Below are 14,960 nucleotides of genomic sequence, written 5' to 3'. Positions count from 1 at the left end.
AGGAAGTTAATGCTTGGTCGCAAATGGGTCTTCCAAATGGACAATGACTCCAAGCATACTTTTAAAGTTATGGCAAAATGGCTTAAGGACAACAAAGTCAAGGTATTGGATTGGCCATCACAAAGCCGTGACCTCAATCCCGTAGAACATTTGTGGGCAGAACTGAAAAAGCGTGTGCGAACAAGGAGGCCTACAAACCTGACTCAGTTACAACAGCTTTGTCAGGCGGAATGAGCCAAAATTCACTCAACTTATTGTGGGAAGCTTGTGGAAGGCTAGCTGAAACGTTTGGACCCAAGTTAAAAAAATTAAAGGCAATGCTACCAAATACTCATTGAGTGTATGTAAACTTCTGAACCACTGGGAATGTGATGAAAGAAATAAAAGCTGAAATAAATCATTCTCTCTATTATTATTCTGACATTTAACATTCTTAAAATAAAGTGTTGATCTAACTGACCTAAGACAGGGAATTTGTACTAGGATTAAATGTCAGGAATTGTGAAAAACTGAGTTTAAATGTATTTGGCTAAGGTGTATGTAAATTGGAGTGGGTCTAGGGTGTCAGGTAGGGTGGAGGTGATATGATTCTTGACTAGTCTTTCAAAGCACATAACGAAAGTGAGTGCTATGGGACGATAGCCGTTTAGCTCAGTTACCTTAGCTTTATTGGGAACAAGAACAATAACAAGACTTGAAAATGGTTGTCTAGCAATGATCAACAACCAATTTGACAGAGCTTGAAGAATTTTGAAAAGAATAATGGGCTAATGTTGCACAATCCAGGTGTGGAAAGCTCTGAGACTTACCCAGAAAGACTCACAGTTATAATCGCTGTCAAATGTGCTTCTACAAAGTATTGACTCAGTGGTGTAAATACTTACAGTGCATTCGGAAAGTATTCAGAGCCAATACATTTTTCCACATTTTGTTACATTACAGCCTTATTCTAAAATTCATTAAATTGTTTCCCCCATCATCAATCTACACACAATAGCCAATAACGACAAAGCAAAAACAGGTTTAGACATTTTTCCTAATTTATTTAAAATTAAAAACTGTAAAATCACATTTACATAAGTATTCAGACCCTTTACTTAGTACTTTGTTGAAGCACCTTTGGCAGCCTCAAGTCTTCTTGGGTATGATGCTACAAGCTTGGCACACCTGTATTTCTCCCGTTCTTCTCTGCAGATCCACTCAAGCTCTGTTAGGTTGGATGGGGAGCGTCGCTGCGCAGCTATTTTCAGGGCCCCCCAATGTTCGATTGGGTTCAAGTCCGGGCTCTGGCTGGGCCACTCAAGTACATTCAGAGACTTGTCCCGAAGCCACTCCTGCGTTGTCATGGCTGTGTGCTTAGGGTCGTTGTCCTGTTGGAAGGTGAACCGTCACCCTAGTCTGAGGTCCTGAGCAGGTTTTCATCAAGGATCGCTCTGTACCTTTCTCCGTTCATCTTTCCCTCGATCTCCCTGCCGCTGAAAAACATCCCCTTAGCATGATGCTGCCACCACCATGATTCACCATAGGGATGGTGCCAGGTTTCCTCCAGACGTTACGCTTGGTATTCAGGCCAAATAATCTTGTTTCTCATGGTCTGAGAGTCTTTTAGGTGCCTTTTGGCAAACTCCAAGTGGGCTGTCATGTGTCTTTTACTGAGGAGTGGCTTCCGTCTGGCCACTCTACCATAAAGACCTGATTGGTGGAGTGCTGCAGAGATGGTTGTCCTTCTTGAAGGTTTTCCCATCTCCACAGAGGAACTGGAGCTCTGTCAGCGTGAACATCAGGTTCTTGGTCACCTCCCTGACCAAGGCCCTTCTCACCAAATTGCACAGTTTGGCCTGGTGGTCTCGGTGGTTCCAAAGTTATGGAGGCCACTGTGTTCTTGGGGACCTTCAATGCTGCAGAATTTTTTTGGTACCCTTCCCCAGAACAGTGCCATGACAAAATCCTGTCTCGGAGCTCTACGGACAGTTCCTTCGACCTCATGGCTTGGTCTTTGCTCTGACATTCACTGTCAACTGTGGGACCTTTTACAGACAATTGTGTGCCTTTCCAAATCATGTCCATTCAATTTACTACAGGTGGACTCTAATCAAGTTGTAGAAAGTTGCAGAAACATAAATAAACTTCAGTTAGTGCTAAACATGGCAGCTAGAATCTTGACTAGAACCAAAAAATGTGATCATATTACTCCAGTGCTTGCCTCTCTACACTGGCTTCCTGTTAAGGCAAGGGCTGATTTCAAGGTTTTACTGCTAACCTACAAAGCATTACATGGGCTTGCTCCTACCTATCTTTCCAATTTGGTCCTGCCGTACATACCTACACGTACGCTACGGTCACAAGACGCGGGCCTCCTTACTGTCCCTAGAATTTCTAAGCAAACAGCTGGAGGCAGGGCTTTCTCCTATAGAGCTCCATTTTTATGGAATGGTCTGCCTACCCATGTGAGAGACGCAGACTCGGTCTCAACCTTTAAGTCTTTATTGAAGACTCATCTCTTCAGTAGGTCCTATGATTGAGTGTAGTCTGGCCCAGGAGTGTGAAGGTGAACGGAAAGGCACTGGAGCAACGAACCGCCCTTGCTGTCTCTGCCTGGCCGGTTCCCCTCTCTCCACTGGGATTCTCTGCCTCTAACCCTATTACAGGGGCTGAGTTACTGGCTTACTGGTGCTCTTCCATGCCGTCCCTTCAAGGGGTGCGTCACTTGAGTGGGTTGAGTCACTGATGTGATCTTCCTGTCCGGGTTGGCACCCCTCTTGGGTGGTGCCGTAGCAGAGATCTTAGTGGGCTATACTCGGCCTTGTCTCAGGATGGTAAGTTGGTGTTTGAAGTTATCCCTCTAGTGGTGTGGGGGCTGTGCTTTGGCAAAGTGGGTGGGATTATATCCTGCCTGTTTGGCCCTGTCCGGGGGTATCGTCGGACGGGGCCACATTGTCTCCCGACCTCTCCTGTCTCAGCCTCCAGTATTTATTCTGCAGTAGTTTATGTGTCAGGGGGCTAGGGTCAGTCTGTTATATGTGGAGTATTTCTCCTGTTTTATCCAGTGTCCTGTGTGAATTTAAGTATGCTCTCTCTAATTCTCTCTCTCTTTCTCACTTTCTCTCTCTTTCTTTCTCACTTTCTTTCTTTCTTTCTTTCTCTCTCTCAGAGGACCTGAGCCCTATGACCATGCCTCAGGACTACCTGGTCTGATGACTCCTTGCTGTCCCCAGTCCACCTGGCCATGCTGCTGCTCCAGTTTCAACTGTTCTGCCTGCGGCTATGGAACCCTGACCTGATCACCGGACATGCTACCTGTCCCAGACTTGCTGTTTTCAACTCTCTAGAGACAGCAGGAGTGGTAGAGATACTCTGAATGATCAGCTATGAAAAGCCAACTGACATTTACTCCTGAAGTGCTGACCTGTTGCACCCTCGACAACCACTGTGATTATTATTATTTGACACTGCTGGTCATCTATGAAAATTTCAACATCTTGTGTTCTGTTATAATCTCCACCCGGCACAGCCAGAAGAAGACTGGCCACACCTCATAGCCTGGTTCCACTCTAGGTTTCTTCCTAGGTTCTGGCTTTTCTAGGGAGTTTTTCCTAGCCACCGTGCTTCTACACCTGCATTGCTTGCTGTTTGGGGTTTTAGGCTGGGTTTCTGTACAGCATTTTGTGACATCAGCTGATGTAAGAAGGGCTTTATAAATACATTTGATTGATTGATTGATCTCAAGGATGATCAATGCAAACAGGATGCACCTGAGCTCATTTTGAGTCTCATAGCAAAGGTTCTGAATACTTATGTAAATAAGATATTCCTGTTATTTATTTTTAATACATTTAATACAAAAATATCTAAAAACCAGTTTTCGTTTTGTCATTATGGGGTATTGTATGTAGATTGAGGATTTACATTTTTTTAAATACATTTTATAATAAGGCTGTAACATAACAAAATCTGGAAAAAGGGAAAGGGTCTGAATACTTTCTGAATGCACAGCATTTTTTTGCATAATTACTATAAACATGTTTTCACTGTCATTATGGGGTATTGTGTGTAGATGGGTGAGAAAAAAAAATATTTAATCCATTTGGAGTTCAGGCTGTAACACAACAAAATGTGGAATAATTCAAGGGGTATGAATACTTTAAGGCACTGTATATATTGCCTGTTATGATGCCCGACTTCTAGATATTCCAGTTGGCATCGAACATGATTTCTCCTTTCACAATACTTCAGAGATCTTATAAACCGGACAGTTGCACACCATCAGTCAACAACAGTAAAATCTGAAAATGGAAAGGGTGTTTCATCTTGCACTGTAAATCTTCTTTGTTTTCGTTGCGACCGACACTTGGATTCAAGATTCCTATCTGAGAAGGCCTTTTTTTAATTTTAATTTTACCTTTAACTACAAAAGTCAGTTAAGAACAAATTCTTATTTACAATGATGACTTACCTCAGCCAAACCCAAACCCAGGACGATACTGGGCCAATTGTGCGCCGCCCTATGGGACTCCCAATCACGTCCGATTGTGATACAGACTGGAATCGATCCAGGGTCTGTAGTGACGCCTCTAGCACTGAGATGCAGTGCGTTAGACCGTTGCTCCACTCGGGAGCCCAAGCCTAGTTATATATCAGAAAGGTAGATTTTACAGCTAAGTGTAAGTACTGCCTCGTCTCTACCATACTGCTTATCACCATTACCAAAGGCTGGACACAATGCAATGGCTCCTTCTGAGAGAGACAAAAACAACAGCTTGGTGTCAAACTACCAGTGTCCCAGGAAACATTGTAACCATTATAATTAAACCACTGGCCCAATGCCTATCTCCGTTTCACCCACACGGTCACCAGAATCTGCATGCACACCCAACTGCCGTCCAAACGCAACAACTCTCAAGATATCATTACAGCATCAAAACAGACTATAACCAGATGTAATTGTCAACACATTATCTCCCCTGAAGGAAGACTTTCTCTTCTTGCCATTCTCCTCCATTTATAATAGACAGCACCAAAGACACTGATGACTACCAACAGTTTTTATAGGATCTATTGATGGATCGTCATCGATAATATTGGAGCTCTTTCTTTTTTTTGTTCAGGAGAACCAGAGAGGTATTCCTTTAAAACAACACGATTGTCAATGATCGTCCACCCCAACTCAGCACATTCTCGAACCAGAGGGTGTGATGGGGGGGGGGACGACTTACACAATGCTCCCTCAACATATACATTTACATAGTGTTCTTACCTTTGACCTCACACGAAGTGTCACCAGTATTCAGTTTAGACTCAATGGGAGATAGGATTCATTCAATCCCTCACATACTCCACCACTGGGTGAAAGATCACATTTCTCTCATTAAAAACGCTAACAAAACGCTAATACACGGCATGTTTTTTTTGTTAAGATTTCACATTTATTTCGATCTCTGTTGATTTATAAGCAGTCCTTGACAGTATCAGACAAGTCAAACACATCTGTACCATTGGAGGGTGTTTTCAGGACAGCTTGTGACAGCTACAGATCAAAATGTACACAAAATTACCCTGATAGATATCACATTATAAAAACGTTGTTATACAAAATATACATGCCATTTCTCATACATTTGTTTGTAGGGTTGATCAGTGGCTATGCATTTTATGGCTGATGCCCCAAATAAAGGGATTCATAGAGAGCATACAGACAGGCTTCTAAAAAATAAGAAGCAAATACAATCGGTTTCTTTGGCAATTCACCCCGTCATCATAAGGTTGCTGGAGAGGAGAACGAGTACCAGTGAACTCAATATTTGGGCTTACAGTTCTGTAATTACAAAAATATTGTGACCAACTGTGGGGTGAAAACCTTGCGACTCTCATGGAAGTGTGAACATCTACAGTTTTAAATGACAAGGAGGAGCATCAGACCCTGTACAGTCTAAAGGACATTGGATGGCACCATTGGCATGACTCCAACAAAGTATTTGGGTTAAGTGTAATTTACAGTGGCACCACTCAATGACCATGTGCTCCTCAATCTAATCTCCTCACCCCGACAGAGTGAGACAACGCTCTCAGTAGCTCTTACACTCCCATCAGTTGAGTTGAGTGGCTATTGGGTGGAAATCGCCGAGCTCATGACGATCAAAGTTCTCCAGCTCAAGTAGGTTGAGTGGAGATCAATGGGGGGGGGGGGGGGGGGGGGTGTATTGTTGAAAGCTCTCCAAAAGGTCTGACCATTAACGTGTATTGATGAGGAGCTCTTCTCTGTCTGGGGAGCCCAGTCCCTCACTGTGTGGTCTGCTGACAGTGGCAGCAGCTGTATCAACAGACACTTAAACATAGCGCTAAAGCAGACAGGCCGACATACACAACCTGGGCTAGGGACCTGGGCGAGGGCCCTCAGTCGGTCATGTGATTAAACACACACACACACACACACACACACACACACACACACACACACACACACACACACACCAGGCGTAACCCTCCACCCCCTGACTTAATGACCACCACCAGAGGACCATGGGGCCAGGTCATGCTGCTGACAGTGACGATTAGGGCCGGATGGAATCGGTGGAAAAGTCTCTTATCAATATCTCTAAAGTCTGTAAATGTAATCGATTGTAGATATGAATGCATCGTAGTGGTATTTGGTTTGAGTTTACTTCCATGTTAGTCCCTCAGTTTATTTTAGTCTAGCTCTGCCAATGAGATCTGCTGGCTGTTTGATTACAGAGTGGTGGATAACAAAAGAAATGAACATGTATAAGGTATAAGGACAGGAGGAATACATACAGCATGCCGCACATTAGGATATAGTAATTTTTTTTTTTTTTAAGTACCGTATTTGGCCAATTCATGTGAGGGAGTATAAAAGTACTTGAAGATCGCAGTCTTTTCCCCTCCCCAGCCATTAGTTTATATAGAAGTCCTTATTGCTCAGAGTTCAACTCGCTCTTTGCTCCATTATACTGACAATCATGCTGATGGGTTTACTCCTTGATCTTCTCTGATAGCACTCTGCTCAGACGTTAGAGTTCAGACTAGCTCAAGCAGACAGGGAGTGGTTGGAGCCCAGTCCTGTCAGTCTCTATGCAATCAACCAATCAGTGTCTCTCACCCCCAGTCCCCAGTCCATCCCCTCACTCTACTAAGCCGTGGGTCCTTGGTCATTCCTTTTGACTAGGGTTGCAAAATTCCCTGAACTTTTAATAAATTCCCTGGTTTTCCAGAAATACTAGTTGGAAGACTCCCGATTTCCTGCTTATTCCCTTCTGATTTCGGGAATCATCCAACTGGGATTTCGGGAAAACCAGGGAATTTATTGGAAGTTCCTGGTGTTTTGCAACCCTAATTTTGACCAAAGTGGGGTCATGTGAGCGGAGCTAAGACAGAAGTCCTTCAATCCATATGAACAACATAAGCTTGTCTGAACACGTTTCCAGTCCCAGTTTCATAGTCAATATCCTCTCCTCTTCGCTCTCTACTGAATACAGAAGTACTTCTTCCACCATGACTTGGACAGTGTCTTCATCTTATCAGCTGTGCTGCGCACCTTCCTCTCCCGCCGCACCCTCCTATCGGCGTGCTTCATCCCCACGGCGATGGCTGCGTCAAACACCTCCTTCAGGTTCTTCTGGGTGAGCGCCGAGCACTCCACGTACGCCACGGCGTCCACTTTGTCTGCCAGGATACGGGCGTCCACCTCGGCCACGGGCCTCTCCCTCCGGCGGGCCAGCTCGATCAGCACCTTGACGTCCTCGCGCAGGTCACACTGGGTTCCCACCAGCAGCATGGGCACGAGCGGGCAGCGCCGGCGGATCTCTGGGACCCACTTCTCCCAGACGTTCTGGAAGGAGGCAGGGCTGACCACGCTGAAGCAGAGGAGGAGGGCGTCGGTGCGCGAGTAGCAGAAGTGACGGAGCTTATCGAATTCATCCTGAGGAGAGAGGAGGGAGAGAGACACACAAGGGACATGGGGGGGGTTAGTGAGAGGCCGACATTCAGCAGTAACACAGGGCCAGTGCCATTATATGTGAACCCAAACCAATGGTGAACTGAGTATCTTGAAAAAAGTTGACTTGGCATTAACATTGACAAACAAGTGTAGAAGGGGGAAAAAAAAGCGTATGGGATAAGTTGTTTAGGCTACTATATTTGCCCCAAAAATGTATGTTTATAGAAGACTGAAGAAGACCGATGGAGTGGGAGAGTGGATAGACCAGCAGTGACTTCTAAAATACTCTTTTAAAAAAAACTGCTGGATACTGAAATTAATTGTCTTTAGGTTTTGCAGATCCAAGCACGGACGATGTTATATAGAATCCATCAAGGTATTACAAACATTTTCCAAAGCACCTAATCCCTAGTTAGTTGAGATTTACCAACTCTGTTGTCTGATGTATTTCACTTCAAGGTTCACACATAAACAAACCAGTTTCAAACCAACACATTTCAGTAATCGCTTTATAGGTCAATGCAAACCAAGCAGGCAGAATGTCAGTAGAAAATAAATGGTGGTGATAATCTCTCCATAACAAACTATGTGAGAAAAGTCTGTTTATGTTGAGCAGTAAAGCCCAACCTCTTATATCACACTGATTTCCCAAATTAACATTGAGGAGCCACAGAACATTGGATAACAAGGGCCTCCCACATCCTTGAGTACACACATTAAGGCTGGCAGAAACTTGACAAACCCCTCTCTTTATCCACTTTCAGAAGCCTGACATGGAATGGTACTTTTTTATATTCAGGAGCCTCTGAGTGGAAGTCTTTTTACACACTTTTCCTTTCCAAATCATACTTTCGCCTTAAGTGTTTGCAAACTGAGGTGATGGCGCAGAGATATTGGCTAACATACAAAACGCATCAATCTTTCTGAGCAGGGAGTGACTGTTTAATTAACAGGGTAATTCTTATGAATCCAGATTTAAAATGTCTGTAGGAAATTGAGTTACAAAACCATGATGCATTTGCAAGAATCAACAATCATTCTGAGGACTAAGATGTTTAGTTTTGGGGAAAGTGTCTTATTTTAAATACATTAGACATTTTCGCCTGAATTTTGTACATTTTCACATTACCGAACTGCATCCAGATTAAATTTGGGTAATTTTATTTAAAACATTATTTAGAAAAACATTATTTGAATAAAACACAAAATATGTTGCTGTAGTTTGTCGATAAATCATAAAAATGGTATACAAAAACTTTACCCCACTTGGCCTTCTCATTAAAGAAATGGCTAAAGAGCTCAAATTTATATTTTTATAATAATTGTATAATTTCTTTAGACATATTTTTTTTCATCAGTGTTATGTTTAACGCAAGTATCTTCATTAGGGGAGCAATGTTAAAAAATATCAGAAATATTGATTTATTTATGACTTGTTGGGACTTTTTTGTGAAAATGTGCGTAAAATGCATATCTGATCAAAAAACAATAATTATGAAATAGATAAGTACAGATCCTAATCTCAGTGATTCAAGAGGACATTTCGCAAAAAATGACAATGTTTTTTTTTTTTTTTTACCGTTTCGCGAGAATGACCAAACAGCCACGTTGCTTTTGTTTATCTCAGGCTTTCTCAAGGTGTGGTATCTGTTCTCCTGTTATGAAAGTACATATATGTACAGTAGATGTTTGTTGACATTATCTACTTGTTTTTCCCCCCAGGTCTCTGACTGTGAGAGTGGGGGATTTAGAAGTTGTGTACAAAGTGGGCAGATCCGTGCAGCCCTAAGACAATAGTGTGGAGTTCACTACAGTGCATGTACGCTGTGAAGTGTTTGGGCCTTGTGTTCGTTCCAATGGTTGTGAACTCTACACTCAACCAAACACAGTCAAGTCTTCTTAGGCATTGATGAAGACATGAAATGAAAACATGAAGACATGACATGAAAACTATGAAATAACACATATGGAATCATGTTAAACAAATCATCAGACCAAAGGCCTTCATGTCTTAAAGTAACAGACTATCATTTCTCTTTGCTTATTTGAGCTGTTCTTGCCATAATATGGACTTGGTCTTTTACCAAATAGGGCAATCTTCTGTATACCACCCCTAACTTGTCACAACACAACTGATTGGCTCAAACACATCACGAAAGAAATAAATTCCACACCTGTTAATTGAAATGCATTCCAGGTGACTACCTCATGAAGCTGGTTGAGAGAATGCCAAGAGTGTGCAAAGCTGACATCAAGGCAAAGGGTGGCTACTTTGAAGAATATATTTTGATTTGTTTAACACTTTTTGGTGACTACATGATTCCATGTGTTATTTCATAGTTCTGATGTCTTATTCTACAATGTAGACAATAGTAAAAATAAAGAAAAACCCTGGAATGAGTAGGTGTGTCCAAACATATTATATGAAATACAAAATGTATATATCTTATGTTGTTCTTGTCTACTACGGTTTGGGACTTTGTCATGTATCTGTACATTTTACGTGGACCCCAGAAAGAGTAGCTGCTGCATGTGCAGTAGCAAATGGGGATCCCAATAAACTAAACTAAACTAAACTATGCTCTCTGGGTTGTAGCTATAGAATGAGATTACCACACCACCCACGCCCAGAGAGAAAACACCAGGGCTTTCACAACCTGTTCCCTTTCTAGAACAATCTAACCATGTTAAAAAGGCTTGGCATGACGCTCAGAGCTCAGGGGCACAACTCTCAGTTACACCAACCGTGCCTGCCTATGCCTGCACAACTACAGAGAGAGGGGTGAGGGGAAGATAGGGAGAGAGCAGAACAAGATAAAAAAAACATGCATTAACAGCTACCTGCTGCGATTGCGTCGTCTCCCTCCCTCTTAGCGGTTGCCACACAACGTGGCTTCACCCCAGATCTGTTCTGTTCTAATGAGTTCACAGCCTTCTATCGCCTCTCACCGTTCCCAAATCCCTCCTCTCAACCCCCATCCCCAAAAGTTATGCCAATGAATTTGCCTGGTTGCAGCAGAGACCAGGAATTCATCTCTCTCTAGGGGGGTGTTAGAGAGACATTCCCAGGAGACACCAGTGGGCCCTACAGCTGCCACAGAGTTGTGGGAAAGCCTGGGAAATAAGACGGTGCCCCAGAATTCTGCCCTGAGCAATACCCGCCAGCAAAGACGGCATGCAAGAGTGGTGGACCAAAGCCAACACTGTCTCTGACACTAAAATCATGTGACATGTATGAGAACCAAGCAGAAGAAGGAGAACGGCCGTTGGGGAAGTTCAGTGGGGCTCAGCATCCTTTCTCCTCTGGGCATACATGCATGTGACAGAGAATGGTGGACGCAGCGATGCAGCACCAACTGGCGAAGCATACTCTGTGGAAGCACTGCATGTAGTATGTGGAGGGTTGCTCTGCTGCATGTCGATATGAGGCTGTTGTTCTCACCTGTCCAGCAGTGTCACAGAGCTGTAGTCTCACAGGGTGTCCATCCACCTGCACCACCGCTGTAGGGGAGAGAGAGAGAGAGAGCTAAATCACCTGCTCGCAGCAGAGCTATTGTCCCATCTGCCTCCCCATTACTCCACCAGACACTTTAAACAAACATGCACACACAGAGAGGGAGAGACCTCTGACAAGCCAGTTTGACATACTTCATACCTACTGGACACAGTGGACAGAAACCTCACCCATCCCCCTAACTCAGAGTGGGGGCCTTATCTCGACCGCCCACTCGCCCAGTTAAAGGCAATAACTACTCTCTCATATCATATTCTGTGTTCTTTCGAGCTTTGAAAGCCCTGCCAAGCCGTCTACAGAGGAAAACAAAGGCGATTTGTTTGTTTAGTGACTCTACCAATTACCCTCTCCAGATTGGAAGAGTGCTATGAGTCATGCCACTAGCAGTTTCATTATAGGCCATGTTTCAAAAGAGCCCAATGTGGTTAAGCTTATGGAAGCGTTTACAATGCGCCCGGGGTATACGGTCACGCCCCCTGATCAAAGAGCTGCAGGGACTACTCCTCATTAAACCCAGCGCCCATTGTGCAATCATTCCCAAATCCCTGACATATGATCTGCCTTGAATTCTACTTGGGCCCAAAACTCTCTGCCCCCCCCCCTCTTTCCTCTACCCCAAGTGTCACCTGTGAAATTGCATAACTGCCCAGAAATCAGCTTTCAAAAGAGGGCTCTGATTCCAGGGACAGATACATGACATCATCAAATGGGGCCCCAACGGCACAATCCCTCTCTGTCACTGGGGCAAAAAAGACAATCTCAGCTCAGAGCCATTGCAACAGATGTGCCCGTTACATTACAGTAGAGACGTGGCTTTTAGGTCAAGGCTGACAACAATGGTCAGAGTTGTACAATCCAAAACCATGCCTGCACATGTTCAACAAGCATGTTCTGTTCAGTTTAGGCCTACAACTTCAATTTCTGAGGGCAGCGAGGAAGGGATGAATATGAATGATATTAGCGTGTGTCTAAGCCTATCAAAATATGCAATATTCTCTCATTCAAAACCTTCCATGGCAGTTGGAATAAGTCTAGTAAGGTGTTCAGAATAATAGAATGGTTATAATAGATGTATATTGCTGATGAACGGATAAGTAAGGGCAGCTGTGTATAATTATCATTTTGGATGAGCAAAAAGAGGGCGTCACATTTTCCTAATCAAGCCTCATCATGTCATGCAAGTTTAGATGAATTCAGACATTGTGTTTTGGTGGTGGTTTCCTGAGATCAAAGTTGATAGGGAAAAGTTCAAAAGGAAGGATAGGCCTCTCCTGTGATAATGACACGAGAACGTCAGTGTGTGCCGCGGTTTTCATCACTTGCCAACGGAGGTTAGTTTCAACTAGTATACTGTTGAAGTTTTCCTCTGGTCTTGTACATTAGACAAAACTTCGCTGGTGGCAGCATTTTGGAAAATGGAACTCTGCCAACTGGAAAATACAACAAGCCAGGACGTATAAAATTACCAGGGCGTATAAATTTGCGTGCAATAATACAATGACCTGCTATATTGTAAAGGTGAAAAGCGCTGGCTCTCCCTTGCAGCCACCCATTCTGCGGTACGAATCACCGAACTTTACTTCTGTCATTTTGCTGCCCTGGAGGCTAACAGAAGCGACTGTCTACGGTCAATTAAGGCTTTATTGCAATGTGCAATATAAGGGTGTTGACCCATAGTCAAAATCAAAACCTAGCAATGTGCAACAGAAAACATGTTGTTTTATTTTTATTTTATCTGGCCGGGAAGTTGCAGATTTCATGTCTATAGGAGGAAAATGTATCATTATTTCTGTCCAAGAATAGTGCCACAAAACAATGGTTTTAACTGACTCACCTGAAAAGTCATCAAACGCAGTGGGGACGTATTTCGTTGGATAGCCATTTGTTGTGTAGCTGACAACCAGGCTGGTCTTCCCAACCGCTCCATCGCCGAGTAATACGCACTTCAACACCCGCTCCTGAGCCTCGCCTGGCCGGGTAGTTTGGTGTTTGTGCGGCGGCACTGGAGGAGCCATGGTCTTGTTATAATCCATTGGAACTGGAGGTGACATTCAGCACTTGTTACAAACACCTTTTCCTTACTCCAGTAGGAGCAAATAAAGAGAGCACCATGAGAATGTCTTCTGTAGCCTATAATGTATTTGTCAAGTAGACAGGTTGGTCTATAGCATTTAAAAAAATATATATAATTCAAAGGAGTAGTCTTGTGATCGCCAAAGAACTAATAATAACTATGTGTAAAAAGTTGAAAACAGTCACTTCTCCCGGGTTTGAATACTCCAATCCGTTACTCTAATCTGTTAGACATTGGAGGAGGATGGTCTGCTTTATAAATTCAAGCGTGATTTGACTATTCCCTCCCCTCTCCTCCACCATTGCGTTTTGAAAGGAGCGAGTTGATGGACACGCCTTCTGTCAGTGGAAAAATGTGCACATGCATGTACCTGGAGGTTTGTGTACTGCACTGGTCTCCAATGTTATTCAACCGGGGGCCTGGACATAGTTAATAATAGTTTGTACACTGCAAATTGGCCGCAAGAATCCACACAAATATAGTATTTGACAAAAACAGATTTGACGAAAACACAATTATTTCAAATCTGGATTACAATGGGATATGATCACATATGCCTCTCTATTTATGCGAGGGAATACTTGGAAACAGATATTCTAAATTAAAATAACTTTGAGCTGATTTCCTGGTGATTTTACAGTCTTATGTCCAACAACAAAAATTCTAAAAATGTTTTTTTGGGGGGAGGAAGGGAAAAACTTGAAAGGCAACTTTTGGAGGACTTTGACACTCATTTCTCCTTTGGCAATTTACCTACTAACTATTTAAAATGAAGGCCAGTAACACAAAACATAATTCTACAAAAAATGAGGCCCAACCCTTCAACTGTTCACATTAATTGGTTTTGTCAAGCAGCTGGTTTGAAAGTGAATTGTGGCACGCCTATAACAGATTTAGGCTGATGCAATATTATTTTGACGTCCTACAGTGAGAACAGATTAAACAAAAAGACAGAGCCAATATGCCTACAAACCGTTAACGCCTAGTTTGAGGTAAGGGCATGTTGAGACTTGTCAAGGTAAACCAGTTTAAATGACCCAATTTCCTACTGTCACGTGCCGACCTTTAAGTAATGCACAAACTGAAACGCCAGTGAGGATCATGGTCGAGTTTGCTCTCGGCCCATACATTATGGAGCCTACTGCATTATATTTGATGCCTGAGCAGGCAGTACTGCATTTCCAGTCAATTCCGTCATTTCTGGTTATTTTTACCATCACCAATTCTAAAGATATCTCAGCCTCGCGGATATTTACATATTAAGTTCTGCAGAGTCACAGTCGATCAAGTGTAAATGTCGTATTCAAAATCAAAATGGAGTGACACCTTCACTATTAATCTGTGACACGGTATTACTGTTGCAGTACATGGATTGGCTTTTGTCGCCTCCCTGTGGTAAAAAGCTAGTCATCAAATGGCAA

General features: G+C 43.2%; 1 protein-coding gene across 1 annotated transcript; it reads right to left on the bottom strand.

Annotated features, from left to right (window-relative positions):
• Nucleotides 1-6,802: 6,802 nt before the first annotated feature.
• On the bottom strand, nucleotides 6,803-13,776 carry LOC115162990 (rho-related GTP-binding protein RhoU). Its single transcript, XM_029714546.1, has 3 exons — nucleotides 13,300-13,776; nucleotides 11,394-11,452; nucleotides 6,803-7,933 (listed from the first exon to the last, which is right to left on the bottom strand). The coding sequence occupies exons 1-3, from the start codon at nucleotides 13,514-13,516 to the stop codon at nucleotides 7,478-7,480; spliced, it is 732 nt and encodes a 243-aa protein (XP_029570406.1). The 5' UTR covers nucleotides 13,517-13,776; the 3' UTR covers nucleotides 6,803-7,477.
• Between the last annotated feature and the right edge of the window lie 1,184 nt (nucleotides 13,777-14,960).

The sequence above is a fragment of the Salmo trutta genome, chromosome 26, assembly GCF_901001165.1.
Source record: "Salmo trutta chromosome 26, fSalTru1.1, whole genome shotgun sequence".
NCBI classification, from domain to species: Eukaryota; Metazoa; Chordata; class Actinopteri; order Salmoniformes; family Salmonidae; genus Salmo; species Salmo trutta.
This window is presented reverse-complemented; position numbering and strand designations above follow the sequence as displayed.

Coding starts and splice junctions, on each gene's coding strand:
- LOC115162990 (XM_029714546.1), bottom strand. CDS start 13,516: ATGTCACCTCCAGTTCCAATGGATTATAACAAGACCATGGCTCCTCCA. Junction 11,453..13,299: donor TGCGTTTGATGACTTTTCAG/GTGAGTCAGTTA, acceptor TCTCCCCTACAG/CGGTGGTGCAGGTGGATGGA. Junction 7,934..11,393: donor TCTGTGACACTGCTGGACAG/GTGAGAACAACA, acceptor CTCTCTCCTCAG/GATGAATTCGATAAGCTCCG.